The 24136-nt window shown below is 40.5% G+C and overlaps 1 protein-coding gene across 2 annotated transcripts in view; it reads right to left on the bottom strand.

Annotated features, from left to right (window-relative positions):
* Positions 1-7416, bottom strand: part of waca (WW domain containing adaptor with coiled-coil a) — a 29303-nt gene extending 21887 nt beyond the window's left edge. For both annotated transcript variants that reach the window (XM_005740572.2, XM_005740573.2), the window contains exons 1-3: positions 7101-7416; positions 6869-6899; positions 5857-6049 (exon numbers count right to left, since the gene is read on the bottom strand). In XM_005740572.2, the coding sequence (XP_005740629.1) occupies positions 5857-6049; positions 6869-6899; positions 7101-7141 (265 nt within the window). In that variant the 5' untranslated portion in view covers positions 7142-7416. The remainder of the gene's footprint in view (positions 1-5856; positions 6050-6868; positions 6900-7100) is intronic.
* Positions 7417-24136: the final 16720 nt, after the last annotated feature.

Raw genomic sequence — 24136 nt, 5'->3', positions numbered from 1 at the left:
AGTCGGCACACTCATTTCCTCCATTACCCGCTGGCTGCTTCCCAAACAAACACACGTGCGGCTTGGCACTTGTGCTGTACGTAACAAGTGATTGGTTCGGCTCTGCGCTACTTAGTTTGGATTGGCTGACCTTTTTTTATTTTTGTTTTTTTATTTTAAGAGGACAAGAGCGGCGAGGTCTATCGCGATAGCTTAATTTCTCTATTGAGTAAAAGTTATATCGCGATACATATCATTATCATTATCGTTCTATCGCCCAGCTCTACTGGCAACCCAAGGCAAACATGAAAACCAGTCGCCACAATGATTCTACTTTGGAAGCATGAACAGGTAGAAACAGGCTGTAGCCTCACAGCTCATCCCTTTGTTAGCTGTTGAAGTTCAGTGTCTGTTTGCTAGGCTGGGGTCAGCATTTACTCAGCTTTAATTTGTGCAATAAAAGTAATGTCCATATACACGCTGTAGACTGCCACTATTTTGCTTCTCTTGGACAAACTGAAATCAGCTGATTGTAATGCAAGTGGAACCGATAAGAAAAGTCAATAGGCAAGCAGACTAACAATTCCAAGGAATTGAACTACTGGGATTCCCATCTCAACCATGAACTCTTTTTTTGTCACAAAATAAATGTACAAAAGAAAAAAACGCAACTCAAAGAATCCAAGTCTAATGAGATCTTCAACTAAAGCACCGACTTCCGCATGAGCGACCATAAAAATAGTTCCATAGCAGCAACAAATGTCTCTAAGATAAACAAATCCAGTTTGATTTTTTACAAACCAACCAGAACTAGAATAAAAATAGCTTTCAATACCCAACACTGTCAAAGCAATTATGACAGAACAGGCAGCATTTTTTATCTACTTGTTATTCTGCAAGCTTGCTTAGACATGGATACAGTAATTCCACAATAAACAGCAGAAAGCCCTGAAAGATGAAATGCTTTACTGAGGAATCATTCACACCAAACAGCAGGTGTGGGACATCACTGGGACATGAAGCACGCAAGAGACACCTTTAGTTATTAATTAGCTACACTGACCTGAAGAAACTACAAAAATTGTATATTTCTTATGCATATATGTATATTAAAAGAAAGAAGTCATTTCTAATTCTGTCACCATAAAGGACTAAATCATTTAACAATTAAATAAATCAGAATAGATACATGCAGTCAGGTCACCCCTGTACAGCCCTCTGTGGCACAACATCGCTGATTGATTTTGTTATATAGACTACCAGATTTCTGCTATCAAGGTATTCCTAGTCTGTAGACAGACACTTCTTCAGGTCAAGCGTAACCCCATCAACTTAGTAATATGAAAGTTACAGTAACATAACACTACAAATGTAAATGCAAAATTCACTAATGTACAGCTGTGATTAACCCTCCCATGCATTTCTAAATGCCTTTTCGTGTGTGAGATATGGAGCACCAATCTTTAAAAATAGCACTGGCATTCAGACATGAGGCACTTTTACATGGATGCTGCCACATCTTTAGACACTCCCACCACACTGACAGAACACCAATACTTATTTTATGTTTGAGTGGAGGTAGCAAAAAGGCAGTCCTCTGACAGTTACAGACTGCCTTCCACCTGTAGAAAGTGTTTGTTGTTGATGGACACAGTGTACAAAATATGGGCCCGTGGACAGTCTTGTGTTGGTGTTTTTCTTGCTGTATTATTTGATCTTTGAGGATTTGGTGAATTACACTCTCACTGCCTTTCCTACTCCTGCCCACTCTTCAACCAATCACCTGGTTTGATGGCTACATAGGTCTTTGTCCTCCAGTTGCGTATTTTGGAGGACTGGATGGGAGCAGGTTTGCTGTCTAAACGGGAACGCTTACACAGACGAGACACATTGGCAGGACCACAAATTATACTTAATAGTACTTATGTGGCATTCTGTACACTGCCATAAGTGACATGACAACAGTATATCAAGTGATATGTAATGCTTAAGGCAAAGAGCCTGCATTTTAATATATGGCTAGTTTGTCATTATAGAGAGTACCTATAATAGTAGTTATAATAGTTAAGAGTGCCACTTGTCTGAAAATCACAGTATCAGAGTTACTTGAAGGCAATAGTCATTTTGAAAAAGCTTATCCAATTCTGCAGATATGTAAATAATGCAGAAGAAAAACTTCTAGAAAAATCTGGAAGCAAAAACAAAATAATAATTTCAAGTCCTATTAACAATTTGCTAAAACTCAAAAATAATAAAGTTCATATCTGCTAAAAAGATTGAGTTCAGCAAATAATGATAGTAACAATACTGCGACACAGCTATTCAGAAGAAACTGCAAATAAGGAAAACATCATACAGAATTTAAGACCGATTGTATTCCCTTACTGAAACCTCCAACATGTCAGTATGACATATCGACATATTAAAAGTGTTGACTCAATCACATCTAACCGAACACAAAAACTGCTACAAAACAGAAACAGGAACCATAACCAAAATTTAGACTTTCTACAGGAGAGAAAAAAAAATACAAACATACTGCCCAGTGGGTTATTTTTCCTTGACTTAACACATCTCTGCGCTGTCACATCATTTTACTTAATTTGGACTGGTTCTTTCTACTAACCCTCACAATGCTAAGTAAGAAGTGTCCACAACTATTTACTCTGAGGCTGTAAAAGTTTGTGAAAGGATTATGATACGAGTTGATGAGTCAGTGAAGCTCACCTCTGATGGATGACAGAGATACTGAGATGAGTTGTTGAGGATCGCCAAAACTTTGCCCATCAGTAAGCATTTTAGTGAGAGTAAAACTGCTATTAGCTGGTTTCAATGAAATTTTCTTTGAGGCCAACAATCCACTCATAAGATTTGCGAATGTGATTAAAGTATTTATCAGAGGCAAAGTGCGATGTTTAGGACACTCAAACACCAGCTATCATAACTTTGTTTATAACCAGCTGTTGTTGTTGTTTAACCAGCTTGTTGTCAGCTGTCCAAAGATGGAAGGGTAGCATTTCTTTTCTGCTTAAAAATCAGTAACTGCGACAATGTCTGGAAATTCTGGACATTGTTTATGCATGTTTTTGTGTGTTAAAGCCCTAACTTTAGTTTAGGAAACAATGTTTCAGGTGGAGAGTAGGAGGAGAGCAGAGATGAAAAAGGCAGATGACACTTTAAAGCAGTTTTTAAGGCAAGTTTGTTTAGAATGTTTATCAGATTTATCTGGTATGGCGCGCTAATAATATTAGCATTATTCATTTGAGAAACCCAAGAATTCAAAGCCTTAACATCAGCTTCACTGAGAACACACACTGTCCCTTCAAGTGTTGAGTTGCTGTTTTCTGAGTGAGTTCCTTGCCAGCTGTAAATGTACATTTTCAGCTAGCAGGCCTTGTCTGAACGCTTTCAATTTCACATCTTTGCCTGTAGGAGACTATAATCTTACAGAGAGAGAAAAAGAGAAAGCAGACCAGGTGTTGCTGTTCAGATTGGATGTCGGTCCATCTCTGCAGTGCTCCAGGCTAGTTATTTTGCACTGATTCAAACGTAGGGCTTCACATTATTAGACTGCTGTCATTTTAGATTCTCCCACATTAGAAATGCTTTATATGCAGAAATCTAATTGGAGCACCTGTAATCCTGCACTGAATTTTTGGCTCTGTGGTTCATGATGGAGAATCTTGTTAACCCTAAACTGTCAATGCATTTGTCTTCGTCACAGTAAAGACTTCATGAAACTGCATTTTAGAAACATTTCAAATAACTGAAATTGCAGATCAAACATTGAGGGAAAGACAAGACACACAGTTTGTAGGGGTATGGATAGGGCTGGGCGATATGGCCTAAGATTCATATCGCGATATAATTTGAAGCATGTGTGGTAACGATATATATCGCGATATATTCTTTTCTTCTGTATAACGTATTTTCCACACTATAAGGCACACTTAAAATCCTTTAATTTTCTCAAAAATCGAGAGAGTGCCTTATGTATGAATTCTGGTTGTGCTTACTGACCTCAAACCGATTTTGGCGTGCATAAATCTGTTAAAAATGTTTGATGGATTGTCAGAGCATTACGGCTGCCGTAGTGAGGAGCTTCGCGGAGTAATCTGGGTCCAAAACTCCGTCCGCTTCAGGTCCCAAAGCAAACGAACACTGAGAGTTAAAAACGGTCTAAATTCTTTCATCTTTAATAAAATCATCAGCGTTGCTGCTTTACCAGGTGTAACAATTAAGTTTAACATCCAGGCATCCATGAAAACAGAATTTATTAAATTTAACGGAGTTAGAAGTTAACAGGAAGTTAGCTCGCTAGTTTCCACCTAAACATGACATACCATGTTCTGACTGAGAGATTTTTGAAACTAATTCAAACGTACAGCTCTGCTGCCACTTCCAACATAAATGAAGACAGAAAACTAAACAGCAGTGACGTTTGCAGGGTTACTGAAGTTGGACTACCTGTTATATAATGTTGTGCTACGTGATTGCTAGCGACACAGCTATGTTAGCATAACATTAGCACAGTGAAGCTGGAGGAAGAACGCCAACTTTTTTCCACTCGATAAAAGTTAATGTGAGGGATTCTGGTGGTCAGAGACAAACGCAATCGCATAGCAGGATGCTATAAACGGGCCAAACTTCAGTCAGGAGAACAACTGAGATCATTCATCCACAATACGAGGTTAGTTATTAATATACTGCAACAACATGGGAATAGAGCAGCTGCGAGAGAATTCAACATTAATGAATCAATGTTACGGAAGTGGAGGAAGCGCAGTTTTTGGCTTTCCCCATATTTCAAAAGTGCTTCATCTCTTTGCTATGACTGTTGCCCGGCATAATTTGCAGATGATTATGGTTGTAGCCGCTGCGATGCTTTCGACCAAAACAGGCGTAGCTTGATGACATCATCAACATGCGCTATCGCGATATAGTCAAAATCTATATCGTTGGCCAAATTTATATCGTTTATATCATATATCGTTTATATCGCCCACCCCTAGAATGGATACACTTCCTACACTTAAAAACATGCAAAATGGATCTTTGGTGCTGGAATGTAATGAAATGTGGCCAATGCCTAAAGGTCAGACAAGTTAGCAAACAGCTGTTTTCATCTGGAAAAGAAAGACAAGTGCTGTCCTTATATTGTGAGAGCCTATCCATCATGTGGCTGCTTGCATGCAAACTTGCAGCACTGTTACTAGTGTTCAAGTAGTATTAGTTTGCTGTAGTGACTTTTTACAGAAAAGTGACCAGGACAGCTGACACACTCCGATTCCAGAGAGGAGAGCATGTCTGAAAAGGAACTCAAAACACCACAATATTCCACGCATGGACTCAACTGCTTGCATGCCAGTTACTCAAAGTTTACCAAAAAAGTCCACTTTGACAAAACTGTACTGAAATAATGTTGTTAAAATTAGCAGTTGACCAAGGCGAAGAAACAAAAGCAGTTACTCCCCTCCACAAAACGTGTCCTTCAAGACTTGAATGTCTGTGCAGAGTGTGGTCTTACTCTGGTCTGAACTTTAACTGTACTCGCAGAACATCTACCTGTGAGGTTGGAAACCACGATAACCATTCATTCAATCAAATGCAGAGACTAATGCTCAGTGGTTAAAATTAAAGCACATAGCAACAGCTTAACAACGCGTTTATTTTAAATTTGTTTGTTCAAAAACTACCACGGCCGGATTACCCACAGTGTAAAACCTGACAGCTGCAGTTTCAATACTGAAGCACTCAGTTGTAAGAAAAACAAAAAAACAAAACAGCGCCTCACTAAGAGAAAGAGCACCTGTTTCTGGAGTAATTAAAGAGAGCAGCTTTATTTCTTTCTAAACTCATTTTATTCGCCGCTCTCACCTCCATCCCTGTCTCTGGCGCGGTGCGTGTGGACACCCTTTGCTCTACTGTGTCCCGTGCTGTCGATGTGCTTGTTTTCAGGGCTGTCAGACCTCCTGAGCATCTTGCAGGGAGGGGTGACGTCTGAAGAGTCTCGCATCTTGTCATGCCGGTGGTCCCCTCCTGGATGGCTCTTGGATGAGTATTTGAGAGTCTGTAAACACAAATCAAACGCTTTACTAAAAACCTGACACTTAAAATAGGCCTACGCTTCTGTTATCACCATTAGCAGGTTTCTAAAAGCAGCCATGGTGAGCAGAGTCCTCAGCTCTTGAAAGTACTGTCATGTCATTTCATTCATAATTTCAATGATGCAGAAATTAATTAGCACGAGGAAATGCATATATATATATATATATAAATCGAGCAGCTTATTTATCGACTTCGTCCCTTCTATAAGCTTATATTTAACAGCCACGTTAATTGTGCCCGTATTTCTGCTCATAACAACGTATGCATGCAAACACACACATGTTAAATGACGAAGTAAACAACATTTTATTCGACCTATGAGTATTAGCTCGCCATTTCACTTGGCTATCGCGATTTGAATTAGGTAGTGAATTCACTGGTTTGCTGTATAAATATCAAGCACTTTGATATTAAGGAAGCTTAACTGGCTATATCCTTAAAATGACAGATTGCGGTCAGGCCCTAATCGGACTGGCTAGCAAGTAAGCTAACAGTAACAAGCTATCATTAGCTTTCAGCTGTAATAAAACTCGCCCGTACCTTTTCCAAAACAGCCGACTTCGACGAATATGTTCACTCTGTCAAGTCTTTACTAGCAATGCTAACGTTAGGATACATTTACAGGGCTTAAATGGAGGCTTTAAGCAAACCTTTCTACTTTTTGTGTTATTTTCCGCACTGACTGGGGCCTGTTGTGCTCTCCAGAAGCCTGCACTAGAGTGTCCATTTTAATCTTATTTGCTGCTAGCAAGCTAGCAGGAGACGCTTGGCTAACAAGTACCTGATAGGGCTGAGAATCTCTTCGGTCGCACCTGCAAAGAAAAAGGAAACAGTTGTGAATTTTAAGCTTCAAATGTCAATGTTCAGAAATCGGTGAAAGCCCCGCAGCGAGTGAGGGATACAAGTTTCCACACAGTTATTTTGGTTTCAGTAAAAATGGCGGATTGTCAAAGCGTAGCTATGAGGAAAAGGAAAAAAAATGTGAATAAGTAAGGTTAAAAGGAGGTGTTTACCCATCGCCGAGTCTCGGTTGTTTCCTTGCATACATTACCATCAATGCCGTGTTAGTGTGATTGGAGTGGGATGTGAAAGACTGATAACTGCACTATGTTTTCGTGTTGATTCAGCGACCTGAAATCGCCAGTTATTTTTCAGCCTAGCTTCTGGGTATTGCAATGCTAAATCGGCTGCACTGGTCGAAAGAGCGCCCTCACTCAGTCCATCTCCCACTCTGGCTCACAGCCGTGTCTCTAACAGCCGAGCAAACGTAGCAGAGAAGCCGAGCTGAGACCGGGGTTGCCAGATAGGCCACATCCACCACTAGGAGCACGCCTTCGTGAAGTCAGAAAATGTTTACCAAGTCATGCTAATAACATTATATATGTGAGGTTTTGTTGCTCTCTGCCATGTACATATATTTGTTTTGACAGTTTTAAGCTAATACTGTTAATTTTACTTTAACATTACCGAATGTGGATATGTAAAACTTACACATAAATTATTTAACGGTGCATTAAAATCACCTCGCGTGCCAGCACTATGACGTCACTGATAAGTATTTGGAAAAATGACGAGTATATATATATATACATTAACTACAATTTTTTTACAGACCTGGCAACCTAGCTGCAACCGCTGCAACTACACACACCCCCTTTCTATGGCATCATCCGGGCCACAAAGCGACTGGAGTCCCCTCAAAACTTGCAAAAACGTGAATCTGTGTTGCTGCATCGGAGAAATTACTATTTTCTACCCAGAATTTTGATTTAATGCACGTGGCTCTTGTGGTCCTCCATACTGAATAAACGATTGTGAATAAATATCATGTTGACAGATCTGAGACTGCCAGTGACTTGTTCTCTCCTGACATCTAGTGGTTGTACTTTGACATCGCAGGTGATATTCATCAAGGGTCAGCAATCAATAAAACTGCACTACCTAAAACACGGTTTATGGTATACCACAAACGACTGGGAAGATTTTGAATGACAGACTTTCCTTTGTCAGATTAACAAATGAAACAGGGGCCATTTTTTAATTACTGTACTATTCTACTTTCAGTCGACTTTTTAAAAAATCTGTCTGTAAAAAATTTATGAAAGGGATATAGTAATGATAAAAAAAAGACAAATCCAAACATAAATATATAAATCCCCAAAGGAATCGTTATGAACTATAATAAACGCGTACTACGTGAAGCCATTTCCTAACACAGAGTTTGACCAGGTTGTATTAAAGTTTCAGAGTGAGTAGCTGTCACAAGGGGGCTGCAGGAGTCCATTGTTCCCAGACAATGCAGCCCACATCATATCCCAAGCCCGAGGACAAAAGAAGCTGCAGTTAAGCATTTTGGCTCACAGTGCAAATTAATGTGGGGACAAGAGGCCACAAACAGGGGGTGTTTCTATTGTTAGCATATTTCAGGAACTTTTTCACACACGTCCAGTGTTGCGTGTGACCATGTGTATGATGTCTCTGAGCTATATTAAAATGACATTAATTAATTAATATATTTATTTACGTATGTGTTTATTTGTTTTAGGAATAAAGCAGAATTAAATCAAATCACTTCTGGCCCTTCATTGGGCAACTTGTTGCTTTCTATCTTAATATGACCGATAGGGGGAGATATCACACCAGTTTTATGGCTCTAGTAGGAAAGGTACAAAAACTCACCTGAACACTAGATTCTTATGGGTTTTGATTTTCTAGTTTCGTTTTTTTCAGCTTTTTTTTTTTAAATAGAAAAAACAAAACAAAAAAGTCCTACTATGATACTTGTCGATAAATGAAAATGAATTACTTCACTCCTTATGATTAAACTGGCACACATAACCTTTGCTTTGGACGCACTTCTGTAAATTTGCCATCAATGTGTCCATAAACATATTTCCTCAGCGACCTGATTTTTAATTGTAATTGTGCCTCCTTGCTTACTACGGAAAGGCAAGTTTACAAGGCGTTTGCGGATGACGGACAACGAAAACAAGCCAATTAAAATGTAGAATGAATCTCTGGACACACCTCTATAGAGCACTGACCAATGAACGAGCGGATGGGGTTGCCTGGGTGGTGAAAGCTCCGCGCGGCACAGATCTCAGAGCAGCTCTGTGTTGTTGCACGCCCTCCCGCTAACGCTGTGTCTAAATATACAAACCGCTTCCAAGTCAGCCCCTTGACAGAGCACTTTACGATTCTTGGAGAGTGGCACCGTCTGCCGAGGCGTAACGTTTTGAAAGCTCAGCACACACCGCAGAGAGCGGGGATGAGTTAAGGGTCTACAAAGGAAAGAACAGACGGTTTTAAAAGTGGGAAACAAAACCAGTGAAAAGTTTTGCCCTCGAAAGAACCAGTGGAGTAGCTACACCGTGGCCATTCAACTCCGAACTCCGAGTGAGTAGAACCATCACGTTATTTATCCTCACAGCTGTCAGAACAATGAAAACAAACTAATATATTTGTATTTAAAATAAAAGCTGCCGTGAATATTGCAGTGGTTCCATGGGGGGAAAGCGTAAGGCTATAGGTAGCGAGACTAGCCGTGTAACAGTGTAATAGAGGTGGAGTTGCTTTGTATGCGCTAACCTAACAGCGAACTTCAGTTGTTACCAACCTACAAAATATAAAAGTAACCATCTGGGACTTGTGCCAAATTTTACACGGTAAAATTGATTAATTCGAAGGAAATGCTAACCTCATCCCCTTCTGTCGATATTATATGCGCAGTGAAATGTGAAATTCATTCCTAATATCGCCTTTTTAGTAAATAAAATTTCACCTGACGGCTTTTCTTGTGTGGGGTTTCCGTGGGGAAGTGAACGCAGCTGCGTTGCAGGGCCCACAACAATGTTTCGAAATGACAGTGATAAGTTGTTATTAGTGATAGCAACATGCACGGCTACACGTACAACCTAATGACACGACGCAGGTAGTCCAGCCTGTTAAAATACACACAAACCAAGCATAAAGACAACCTTTCCACAAGCACACACACCTACAACGTAAAGCTCCTTCTCCCTCTATCCACGCCTTGTAGTGTGGACAGAGGGAATACAGAGCCCTTGTGCCCTGCGAAGTCAAGTATGGTGAAACGGAGCTTGACACTGGCTGACATCGCCAAGCCTCTGACTGGGCTGCCACACCGGGAGACTCAGCACTTGGCCAGCTGCCACCGCCTCCCAGTTCAGCCACTGGTTTTGCATATTTTGAATGTGCATAATCATGATCGAGCAGGTGTATGTGTGTTTTGTCTCACACAATTCCTTCATAATCCTTATTGCTATGCCTTCATATAATTATAGCTCACACCCTTTGTGCATCTTTACTTAAGAGTGCCTGATAGTCCAGAAGTGAAAGTATCTTCCTATAATGGGATTCTTGAAGTGGCCAAAAGTCAAAGGGACCCAAGACACCAGTATAATTTGCCGAATTAAGCTGTTGTTTTCAATTCCTCTTATTCCTCTGAGTCCCTTGAAAGTTAAATTCTGCATAACCACTGACTCCAAATGTGGCTCTCATGTAAAAGAGGAAGTGAAGTGATGTTTGGAGGAAACAGTTCATTTAAAAAGAAAGCTGGACTTCACTGGCAAACATCCCATTGAAACCCTTGAGGTTTTCCAAATTTAAATCAATGGGTGACTTAATTTCGAATAAACCTCTCACTGCTTGCTGGCAGGTAAAGTGCCTGAACTGTGTCCCATCACTCAGTAGTGATTTTGCTCGTATCCTTCTACCACATTTGTGGTGCTTTGGCTGAGAGTGAAAAGGGAAAAAAAAGACAGTAAGAGGATGACCTTCTTTTCCTCATGGTTCACTGCCACTGAGGGGACTTTCTGAAGAGCTGACATTCCTCTGTGTGGTTTAATCTACAGTTTTTTGGCCACCTATTGTGCGCTCACTAGGAATAACCCAGCTTTTTTTTTTTTCTTCAAATCTTGTCTAGAAAAAGGTAGGAGGCCTTTAGTCTGCATTCCAAATGGGCAGGAAAAGTCTCTCAGGAGACTTTGTAAGTATTTTAGTCAAGTTCATTACTCCAGCTTGTTTGTGAGGTCAGCAGTCGGGCATCATGACAGAGGGTTTCATTAAATCAGGTTTGTCATGGTTAGTGGGTTCAGGGACTCTTAGTGATGATTGAAGGGGTCAAAGTACAAATGTTTGCATCCTGGAAATTGACTGTGCAAATCCCTGCTGCCAGATGATTTTCTTTTGTTTTTTGTGCACATAGTTCTCTGGAGTGTGTATATGGGCGCAGCGGAGGTTAGGGTGGGGTCAAATGCTGTGACTCAGACAAGGCTCTGTGTAGGAGAGTTTGACCCGTGGTGGTTGCCTGAACAGGTGTCTCCGAGCTGCAGCTCTGCATAGCTCGCATTCCCAGGGTTTTGTTCCTGGCGTGGATGGTCACTGAGCTGGGGGAGGGAGATGTGGGAACTGAGAATGCTATGCATAGAAGGCTTAACTCCCAGAATTCACCCTGGCAACCTGCTGACAGAGACAAACGCTTCCTGTCCCTACACCAGCCTGGTCTATGTTGATGAGAAACCTATCAGCAGCTCAGTGCTGTGCCCACGGCCGGAGACAAAGCTGAGATTTGGTTCGGAACTGCTTGTCAGCAGGGAGGCTATTTTCTTGGGGCTTAAGGGTGGGTGGGATACAGTGGTTTAAGACTCTTAATCCAAGCATTAGTTTGGATTACTATCAGCTCTCAGAGTCATGGGAAATTGCCTTGTGTGAAGACAGTTCATTGGAGTTTGCCTGACCACTCTATGTCTGTCATGTATCTATGACTCTCTTGGGTGTCCTGTGGGAGATGCTTCAGGAGAATGGGGTACTGGGCCTGTTGTTAATGCTGCAGGTTTTTAAGTATCCCGGAATCTTGTTCACAAGTGGGGGAAAGAGTGGACAGATGGATTGGTGAAGCATCTGCATCATCTATTCAGATTTTATGAGGAGAGAGCTGAGCCTAGAGACAAAACTGTCAATTTGATTGGTCAGTTTAATTTCTGAGCTTTATCTCTGCCCATGAGCTAATGGTAGCAACTGAAAGACACTTATGCCTGCCTGAACACACACTTATAGACCTGTTATACCTGTTGTTAGGCTGTGTTGCGACACGCGTGTCGCTACATTTCTATAGCAGTTCTACCAGCACTGAGGGCGTGGTTACTTTCTGCAGTATTTTCCTGAACACTAGGTGTCACTACTCAGACAAAACCTTCACATCAGCGCTGCTGTACAATGAGAATAAGTTAAAACTGGAAGCAGAAGTCTCATTTTTTTCAAACTATTGCAATATTGTCCTCTTTATAATCTGTGAATCCACAAGCTTCTGTACTCGTGGAGCAATAAAATGTTAGTAAAAGCAGCCGCAGAACCTACATCTGCTTACAAAAACTGAGAGGTGCACAACAGGCTAAAATGACACCAAAATCTAGCTTGCACCAGTGGATGCTGCATCACCCTTGTCGTACGGCGCCATTTGCGAAGGCAAGGCTGACATGCTTCCCATCTGAGATAGAATCACAAGGTCAGCGTGTGAGGTGTTTCAGACATGGCCAAAGAGGAAAAAGACCCTTGGGCAGAGTCGGGATATACTTTGTCTCTCAGCTGGCTTGGAAACATCTCAGCATCCCCCGAGCAGAAGCCTGGTGTCACGGGAGAAGGAAGTCTGAGCAGCTGTGCTCATACACCAGTCTAAGCACAGCTGTAAGCATTTGACTTGGAAGAGAAACGCTGGGAAAATACGTTTATTAAATAAGTGTTTCACAAATGTTTTCTTCTTAAACACCTCCAAGAATTGCTTATATTTAATATGAAAGGTAATAAATTAAGTCTAATTCAAGCAGTAGGCAGGTGTCTGCTAATTGTGAATGTTTGGAGTACAGTGTGCAGCTCCTCTGGCACTGAAGTGAAGCACAAGACTAAAAAATCCACAGAATCATGAGAAAGACATGGTGTTATTGTGGACTCTTTTAAAAGTCGTTGTGTTTCAGCAGTACTTCCTCTTCATCAAGCGCTGTGTTCTCTTCGCTCAGGTCTTCGAGCACTGCCTTGTGGCAAACCTACTTTACAGCTGGCCATTTGCTAAACTTGGCATCATATGAAATATGAATACAAGTATGCTGTTTCACTAGCTTAATCCATTTATACAGTCTGAAGCCAGACTGATCAAAATATTTTTACACCTCGCATGTAGATTTGTCAAGGGTCTTATATAGCACATTTTCCATGATCGCACATGTTGCAACCCATGTTGTGAAATTGACAGCTGAGAAGTGATGAGATTGTTAAAGCTAGTTTCCCGGAACTAGATGAACAATTCTGACATCAGTGGAAGTGATCCTCTCTGACTCAGTCTGTTCTTACTTCATCACTGCTGTTGTTGTAATGATCCAAGCAGCATGCATACTGAGAACAGGCTATCCAATGACGCATCTGTCTCTCCATTCATTCATTCATTCATTCATTCATTCATTCATTCATTCATTCATTCATTCATTCATTCATTCATTCATCCATCCATCTACCCACCCCAGCCATTCTTTCATTACACCATTCATCCATCCATCTATTTATCCATCAGTCCTACTGTCTGTCTATAGTGACCATCTTTCTGTAATCTCTGAGTTTGCAGTGGACTTGTGAGCCTTCTGCCGCTCTGCCAATCCCAGATGGATACATTAAACTGATGTGCTCGTCAGGGTCCCTGGCAGGGGTCATGGTTGATGAGCATTAGTGATGCTGTGTTCTCATGCCCCTGCCTGCCTTGCAGAGGTGTAGAGTTTCTCTCAGTACCACCTAAGCCTCTGCTGTGCTGCGGTGGAATGAGCCCACCTAGCAGATGCCAGCTATCAGACACCGACGGTCAACTGCGTCACATTCCAGCCTGTGTACATGAAACGCTGCGCTCACTGTGCAGGCATGCAGCCCTCCTTACTCACTGCGGCCCACTTTTTGATGGAGAAAACAGAGAGACTGAATGAATGACAGCACTTAGTGAAAATAAGTTAGACCCTAAACCCTAAGGGAGAATGTCAAGCCATGTGCTACTGTGTAAAGGTCTAAACATGATTAGTAGGAAAGTGATATCTTGTTGTGGGATGCTGTTTTCTTCTCATTTAGGTCATAGGCAATTAAGACATGCACGTGTTCAGCTACATCTCTAACCTAATTTGATTTACATTTAAAGCCTTTGCGCTAACAGGAATATGTACAGTAAACTCTATATGCATGGTTTTCTTTTATAATTAGTTCAAAGACAATGTCGCACAGTCATGTAAAGACATGATGCATGTCTGTAAGAACTTGTGTGCAGTCAGTGAGGGCTAGAGGCAGAAGAGGGTACCCTTAACTGATGTCAGGCTTATTTGTCAAACGGTGTTTTATTGATGAGAGTTTTCCATGCGTGGCCCCTGCTTAGTGTTACTATGCCTGTTCCGCTTATGGCAGCGCCATGAATTATTCAGTGCGCTCGGGGCAAATAGAACTAAAACAGCCTAAACTGTGCGCTTGTTGGTGGTTTAGTTAAATAATGCAGTTTATGTAACTCTCTTTAAATGTGAACTTAATGACTTTTGTGGATCTGAATAGGAAGACTTTTGTTTTTGCTATTTGACCTGAAGGCTTCAAGTTTACTCCATCAGCATGACAAGCTCTTCGTCAACTGTCAGTGACGTTCACCACTGCTGTATTAATGGCCATGATATTTAGAGTGTTTGGAGCCCTTAGTTACCAAACATTTGTCCTGTGACCCATGATTTCCTTGCTCGCCTTTACCTCTAACAGCAACTTGACAGTAACTTGAGCATTTGATTTAATTAATGTAAGGGTAATGTAACACCATTTATGATGCAACACACACATAACACACTGATGTCAGCACAGTCTTCCTCGCTTGCTGCTGTGAGAGCATCAGATAAAACAGATAACACAAGCGAACATGACTTCTTTTCCTAAAACATTGCCTTCTTTTTTTTACATGGTGAAGGGTCCTGTAGAGCAAGGACACAAAATAAAGAGATTAAGTGAACTTAATGTTAATGTATTTCCTTTTTTCTGCTACCTTGGGCTTTCTGGCAAGGAATCTGAGTTCCACTACAACTGCTCTTGTTTTCTTAGCCGCTGATCATTTATATTAAACAGCACGAGGTGAGATGGGTTGCAAAGAAGTTTGCAGACTTGCAGCAGTTGTGGAAAGGCTAAAATAACAGTTTCAATTGCATGACCTGTATGTGCTTCACCAATTGACTTGAAGAAGGGAATGATTTAGGGTATCCATTGATGTGGGCTGCTATTGGCCTGCTAGATCTAAAGCTATTCATTCTGTAGTGGATCGGTGCATTTAAGTAAAGCATGTTTCATTTACTGATGTCACTCAAGATGTCTTCACCTTCTTGACCTTGCTGCATTGTTATCATTGATGTGATGAGTGGCAGGGGACTTAGTACTTGGGTATGCTCTCTGTGACTGTGGGTGGCATCTTGCACAGACCTCCAGAATGGTGCTGATTAGGCTAAGAGGTTTTTTCTCTTCTTTTTCTCCTGTTGCCTGTTTTCTGTCAGTTGGCAGGGACCCTTTCCAGAAAGCAATGCTGGTTTTCACGGGTACATCCCCCCTCTTTTGTGTGTGGGGTGTCTCAAGTAGTGTGAGCTGTAGTTCTCCACACTTGTTGCTGATGTCTCCTGCCACCTACTTCTGGCTGCAGGGGTAGCAATCTCAACTACACGCCAGTACATGTAAATCTTTGGAGGTCTATGTGTGTGTGTGTGTGTGTGTGTGTGTGTGTGTGTGTGTGTGTGTGTGAATGCATGTGTGTGTGTGTGTGCGTGAAAGCATGTTCTCAGGCTTCTGTGTGTGTTTGTGTGTGCCTGTATCGGACAGGCATTCATTCATTCATCTTTAGCCCACGAGCCCCACTCTGTGTGTGTCTACTCCCTTGTTGCTCATTGAACACAATTAGGGCAATTCGACTGTGAATAAACCCTTCACAAGAGTCTAATAGGACTATTAACTATGCAATCTTCACTCTTTGATGACCCACATGATAAAGGCTATTCAGTCTAAATGATGGCAGACAAAGGGACAAAGGGATTATAAACTATTTAAACCAGCAGGGCAGTGTGCTACGCTCTGAGCTCTGTTAGTCTTTTTTGTGAGAGAAGGTTTGGTGAGACCTGGAGAGAAAATAACCCAAATTCTTTCTCAATATAAGGATTACACAAGTGAATAGTCAATAGGAAAACCTACATGTTATACGCACCACAGTAGGACTTGGAAAAACTAAATTATTTCGCACTGAGCTTATGTGACTACAGCTGTGACTGCTACAGTGTTTTAATGACTGTTCTGGGCTGTTATGAACTGTAGCTTCCTGCATGTACAGCATGTTTCTTGTGACATTGTATGCTTCTGTTGTTTTCTGCAGTGTTGTTTGGTAAATTTGACCCATGTCCCTTTGTCAAATGTCCCTTTGTTTTCTAATACTAATACATTGTTGTTTCATGCTGCTGTTATCTAAACAGGTTTTGCCACATTGAACCTAAACTGCCTTCACATTGCATACATGATTCAAACCAGCAGGAATGACTGCCTCAGCCTAACATTTCCACCAGCTGAAATGAGGTTGGTTTTTTGGGGGTTTTTTGGGAACCATCCTAAAATGTAAACAGCTGTAAGCACTCCCTGCCGCCTGTGACACAGAACCCTCATATCAAAGCACCGCTAACTTAGCTCACCACTAATTGCTGAGTAACCTTTGACTGTATTTTCTTTTCTTTTTTTTGCTCTGGTGAAATCAAAGTATGATATTTATAGTTTGCTTTGGATTGTCAGTTGATAACAGCAGGCGTATGGTGTTCATGGAGCACCGTGTGTTGGTGCAGTTGACTCTCTCTGGCGGCACCATAATGCAGCTGTTAGTCTATTTAGATTTGAATAGAGTTTGAATAGATGTGCAGTGTGGGGATAGGGTTTGGGTCACATGGTCGCTTTATGATAATGAAACTTGTTCAGAGAGTTTTGATTGATATTATACTACATCACTTGAGATCTCCTTAACTTGTTTCTGTATTTCAGCTTTCTATTCAGAAGTGCTTGTATAGCAGCACAGTGGTATTAAGGTAGTGAGTAGATTTGTGACCTCCCAATCAGATTGCATGCTCTTTTGAAGTAGGCCAGGTTTCTTTAAGGAGGGATGCTTGGCATTGTTAGTATTAGTTTTCTATCTGAATGCATACAGAAAAGTTTGCCTCCATTTTGAAGGTTTTTTTTTTCATGCTAGCAGTCAGCTAAAATTCCCCCCTCACATATTTTCTTATTAATTACAGTCTTTAATAATTCCCACCACCCAGTGACTGCCTAATGGAGTTTAGTGTCCTTTGTCAGAGGCAAGTGAAAAAATCTGCCAGTGGAACAAGTGAAAAATCTCTAGTTTTTCTATAGTTTCAAGATTCACTGTGCTTGATCCATTATTTGAGAACCTCTGCGACAACATGAAATACACATTAAAATAAAAGCATATAATTGGACATCGTACTGACCCAGGTACTGCTGGTTTTCCTTGCAAACCCAACCTTTAACAGTTGGTCATTATAATGGCTCTTTCTCTGTCCACTCAGTTTCCTCTCTTATTTCCGGGGTTGTTGGCACCAGACGGACACAAAGCAGCTCTTTATTTGTCTGTTTTCGAGTTGCCTCTTCAGCTAATCTGACTGACCATCAGCAGCAGCTTCTGTCACAGGGAAAGACAGAGGAAAATCCTGAGAGACAGTGAAAGAGGGGTTGGGGTGGCATGAGGGGTGATGACTGGACCATTTGGCATCCAGTGAACAGAGGAGTATTGTGTGCCAGTGAGCCACTGTAGAACAGCTTGCTTCTTTCTTTCTTTCTTTTTTAATACAGGAGGACAGTGGTGTTAAATCTCCAAAACATCATAAGGGAATCTGCCAGGGATACATTTACCAACAATATACCTCAACCCAAGATTCTCAGAAGCAGTTGACAAGACAAGACTATGATATGCATATAAGAAAAGCTGCTTTAGTTCTCAGTTAGGTTTATGTGAAGTAGCTGTTAAAGGAGAACAAAAGAATTTACTGGAGATGTTTTGGTCACTTATTAATCTGTCGTCCCAAAGGTCAAGGCCAGTGTGGAGGAAAAGATTTTCCCTTAAACTTCATTTAGTGATGCAATTTTTTTGGTGTTGACAAATAAATATGAAGCTGTAACTTGATCTCTATGAATAGACTGGACTATAGAGTTGGTATTTGATCAAGAATGAAAAAAATCGTCCTTCCTTTCTCTTGATGACCTCCAGATGCTGGCAGAGAAGGGAACTTTGTAAGTTAAGCTTCCAAAATGTTTAAACAGATGAAAGTTCGCGTTTTTAAACTGAGATACAAATCACCTAAAACTTTGTCTCTAAAATTGTTAAAAAGTGACAAAAAATTGTCTTTATCTGATTAGTTAAACAGATGAACTGTTCATTTTAAGCGTATTTTGTTGAATCCAATTGACGTCCCTTTCTCTGACCTATAGGCAAAATCAGTAATGGCACTGCTATCAGTTAAAATCTTATTGATATCCATCTTAAGTATTAAAGAAATCTTTTCACAACAACCTAGACATGTGTCCTCCTTCATTAGTACCTTTAATGTATTTCAGTAGACACCCCATCACATGAGAAACCTGTGAGACAGATGCTGGAAAGGATTGTTTTAGTTTTACTGGTTTTGACTACACTTTCAGTGGTTTCAGCGAGGGCTAGGTTCTGACGCTAACAGCACTCGAATGTGTGAACGTTGTAACCACATCCAGCTGACTATGCTTCGACTTCAAAAGACCAAACTGCAGTGTGAAAAAATGCTATGACCTGTGATATTTCAGTATGTTGTTACTTACACCACTTTTGTTTATTTCCTTTCTTTATGTCCTTAACCGGAGAAGTTCATACAAGTTCCTAATGGTGCTGAAAACTGTATTAAGGGAACAGAAAGCAGTAGCTACTGATAGAGGAGAGGTGTGTAGACCATAGAGTCGATATAAAAAATGACAGGAACTACTATGACATCACCTCCTGGTTAAGAGACCCACAGCAGCTTAGTATTATTGCTGCTGGTTTTTTGGAACCAGATCTAGGGCTGGGCTATATCATACCGGTGTAATGTTGGGCAATGATAGGAAAATGAAATATTGCGATAGAACATGGGTAAAACGCACATGCACAGTGCCTTTGTTTACATACGCACATGGCGGTGACGCAGAATGAGGAGAGTGAAAGCGGATCGTTAAATGAAACGGATGAACCAGAATTGGTTTGTAAAAATGCTGCAACTTCAGTGGTGTGGAACTGGTTTAGCTTTCGTCCATCAGATACATAACAAAGCACTATTTTTGGTAGAGCATGCTAGCGGACCGTCGTTATTACCGTGTTTTTTTTGGAAAATACGGCGCACTTAAAATCGATCCTTTGATATTTCTGAAAATCGACAGTGCCCCTTATAATCCCGTGAACCTTATGTATGAATTCTGGTCGTGTTTACTGACCTCGAAACGATTTTATGTACACGGCGCTGGAAAATCTGTCAAATGTTTCAGTACAACTTTGCTAAGCTACGAAGCCGCACAGCTTGATGGATTGTCGGAGCATTACGGCTATCGTAGGTAGGCGCCTCACGGAGTGATACGTACTGTGCTTCAACATAATATTACTGTATTGTGTGTGTATAACCTCTTTTTAAGTTTTGTGGATATATACATGGTTATGCTGAGGATATGTCGGCCAATTTCCACAGGAAATGCCTTTTGGTTAAACTGTCAGCAAAGAATTTGCATTTGCACTGCAAATTTTTTATATAACTTTAATGCACATAAAAAAGCTGCTTGTTTAAGTGAAAATACATTGATGGGTTTTTTTTTGCACCAATAAAGTTGAGAAGTTGTAAAGTATTTTGTCTAGTGTCAATTATATCGTCAGTTATATCGTTTTCGCAAATTTTCAAATGTACATCGTGATAAATATTTTTGGTCACATCGCCCTGCTCTAACCTGATCTTACCTTATTTGGACCAGATGGTAGAAGACGTTATCATCAGTAAAGTGTACTAAAACAAACATTAGGACATCTATTGGTGCCAATTAGGACTAAGTAACATTCATCAGTAACAACATCACTACAAGTCATAATATTTATCAAATTATTACACTAATAAAGAGTCATTAGGCACTAACATCAAACACAGTTTTGAAAAGCAGTTCAGTGACTCCATTTAGTGTAGTTGAGGCCTAGTACACAGCGATTGGCTACAGCTGCCTGTAACCCATTATTGCATTTATCTTCGCTTGATACATGACACTCCAAAGTTTTATATCTAATCAGAATCTTAGTTAGAAAACTGCACGTTTTTCATTTTCCCAGACCTTAGATAGGGCTGAGTTTTCAAAGCTTCAACAGAGCTGCTGGCATTTAGACTGCAGAGCAACATCAGTAAACACTAAGCAGTGTCTAAGCAACTGTGAAAGTGCTTTTGAGTAACTGTGTGTATGCATCACCAAGTGTATTGTGCACACTTTGGTAAATTTGCTTGCATGTTAAAGGTCACTCATCAATTTGCTCTTTTCTTGTCAATAACATCTGTGACAGCAGTGTGTACTCTGTGTAGTGCACTCTTGTTCTGCATAATAAAACGTGGGAAATTCCGGGTGCAGACACCAAGCAGGCCCTTTGCCACATCATTAAGCTTTTGACTTTCACCATTGATTCACACACATCCTCTTTCATCCCTAACTGTTCTTTTAAAGCTGGGGAAGCCTAATAACGCTTAGAAAATGCTTTAGTTCATCTATGTGATTTGAACAGACGGGAGTGTGAATGGGTGAAGTGAATGGCTCGTTGCGTAACGAGGTATTAGAACATCTAGCCTGGCCATCATCCACAGAACTAGGGATCATCACTGGTGGCACTCAGCAGTCCACCGCCTCTCTGAGGCTGTCAATGGTTTTTTAGGTTTTCATTTTTAAAACAAAAGTTTCAGCTCGATACAGTGAGGTTCTGCCATGTTCACCACCCAGGCAACTTCTTTCAGCTTTGCATTTATAGTAAAGATAACGGCCAGGTACTCCTCCACTATTCCATTATCTGGACTTTTTCAGCCAAAGGAGGTTATTTCCAAGAAAAAACTTTATCTAGAAACATTCAACATGTGTCAGAGGTTTGCAGTGATAGCAACTCCCATTTGCACTTGGAGAAATATGTGGTTAGATGGTTTGAATATGTTGGATCCAAAGTAAAGTTTTATGGTTGTTTTTTCTCTTTGGTGTGTGCCAGCTGATACCAGCTTTAGTTGGAAACTGATATTAGTTGTTTATTTAGCATTCTCAGGGGTCTTGAACTGGGTAGTTTTCCTTCTTACTTGTGCATGACTTCCCAGTAAAGCCCAAAATGTGGTTTCACTAATACAAGGTTTGTGTGTCGAATGAGGAAAAGCAGAAAAGCAGCATACACCAGCACAGCTCAACACAATTTTAGTTGCATTTTTGAACAGAATAACCGCTGGTACCTATCAGACATCTCTGATGAAGTTCATAGAAAGAACTAATATGCAGGTACAAAATAAACTGCCAGTTGGGTGGTCAACAGGAAATGTTATACTTTGACCAAGCAATCACAGGCCTAAAACTATAAACATCAGACATTAGGAATCTAATTAGGAAGCAACAGCAGGAATTATACAAAGCACAGTGGGTCTCATTCAGTCGATATGCACAAATCTGAGTTTAATCTGCAGTTCATTGTTATTTTCACACCTTAATTTGTTCATATTCAACAAACTGATTTAAAACTGCCTCAGACCATGTGCAACAAGAATCTTATCTTTCATTAAAACTGACTTTCAACCTTGTTTAATGTCCTCACGTACTATCACAGATGTCCAGAATATCCCAGAATATGGATGTTTTTTAGTAACTTTCTCTTATTTGGTTGACAGATCAGGTGTCCCTTGTAGGGCTGGGTATCGTCACTGATTTCTAGAATCGATTTGATTCTGATTCACAAGGTCCCGAATCAATTCGATCCACAATTCGATTCAATTCGATTTGTATCTGGGAAATTTTGCCTCAGACAGTCAGAAATTTTATAATTAAGATCAGTACATTTACATATTTTTGTATCTATAAAAAGGAAGCTGACACTCGCAAGACTTTATCAAAGGTGTGAGCATCACAGCAGAGGCCTTTGTGTCAAAGTAGCTGAAGATAAAACACAGAAAATGATGATGGTGATTTTCCTGGCCTGGGATTTTATAAAAATATTCTGCAGTAGATCAAAAACGAAAGAAAACCATTAATCAACATATGAACATTACCTCTGAAGTTACAGCGGTTTTATTAGAGACACAGCTAAGCGTTTTGCATTTTGCATAATTTTAAAAAGTTTCAATTTGTTCAGTAGTCCATTGAACAGCAGAAATTAGGTTTACTTTTCGGAAGTAAGTAAAAGGAAAAAAACAGCGGCCGACAGCGCTGTAAACAACAGCAGTCTTGTGCGTTGAAGTATTGTGTTCCTGCTCTCATTCACTGTTTTAGCTGTTTGGTGGTTGTTGACATTTTGTGAGGTTTCACCTGAGATTCTGGCATTTCGGGCAAAATAAATTTATATTAAAAAATCGATTCAGGATTTTAATGAATCGATATCACGTTATCCGAGCTAGAAAAGATTATAATCGATAAGTCGATTATCAAAACCCACCCCTACTCCCTTGTCCACCTTGGACCTTCTTGTCCTCCTCAGACTCTGAGCCCGAGCTTTGCTTTTTATTTGGAAGCTTTGGAAAGCTGTTCCTTTTGTGGCTTCCTCCTAGGACACTATTGTCTAAATTTCTTCAGTTGGTCTTTCTCCTGCTGTCTTGCCTTAACAGGCTTCTCTCTTACAACATCACTGCCACTTTCTTTCCTTCACCTTGAGGTAAATCTGTTTGCTCATACAGTTAAATGGAGACATGAAAATGCTGATTGCACTATCCTGTTGGTTTAGAATTATGCAGATTCACTAATGCATTTGCATTTCATGAATCTGACAGTAAATTTGCATACGCACTTATTTTTTTATGCAAAATAACATCATTTCTATGCACACATTAGTGAATGAGGTCTATTGCACTGACAAAGACTGAGGAAAAACACACTTATTACACATAACAGTTAAAGGGCCAATCAGACACAAGTGAACTCAATCAAGACAGTATCAAGGACAGAAAAGGAATAAAGAAGGGAACTAAAATCACAAACGGGAAAACAAACCTTAGAAATAAAACAAGGATTAGCTAAGAGAGGGACCAATGATGTAACCAAATTACAGTTTTCCTTCTCATTGAGAAAACACTCATAAAATTAAGTAGGACAAGAACTAAGAATTAACACAAAGGAAGAAAAACTATGGATTAGAACAGAGACCATGTTTAATTACTAAGGCCAAGACAGGTTGAATTCCCTTCAGCAGGCAGGAGAAGTGTTTACATGTTCAGTTCTATTTAACCCTCTAACCTTGTAACTCAATCTGAAAGGTAGAAAGGACCTACACCTAATTACACAATCCTCTCTGAGTTCACAGTAAAACATGCTTACAGCATGTAGAAACCTTTTGTAAAGCTTTTTTTGAAGCTTGAGAACTTTTTTCTTTTATAATTGTAGACTAAGTAACCTGTATCCACACAGCTCTGATTTCACTAACAAAGCAACAGGACGATGGGAGCCAGGCTGCGATGGAAACTGATCCCATTTTGCTAGAGTGGAGGAGGAAGTGCCGGCTGTACGTCATTGTGTGTGTGGAATGTGGAGGAGTGTGGGGATGAGAGCACTTCAGAGAGTGGGATGAAAAGGGTTGGGAGACGGGAGAAATTAATGGAGATATGTGTGTTGGATTCCACAGAGAATGTGGAGCTAATCAGGTACACAGATACCTGATTAGCTGCTGACAGGTGCTGCTTAGACACTTAGAATGGCTGTCGTAGACAAAAGGGATCATTATTGTCTCTCAGCTCAGACGGCTCAGCAC

This window comes from Pundamilia nyererei, unplaced genomic scaffold (genome assembly GCF_000239375.1).
Source record: "Pundamilia nyererei isolate P.nyererei 1_Seehausen unplaced genomic scaffold, PunNye1.0 scaffold00101, whole genome shotgun sequence".
NCBI classification, from domain to species: domain Eukaryota; kingdom Metazoa; phylum Chordata; class Actinopteri; order Cichliformes; family Cichlidae; genus Pundamilia; species Pundamilia nyererei.
Note: the sequence above shows the minus strand (reverse complement) of the source record. Positions and strands in the feature narration are given on the sequence as shown.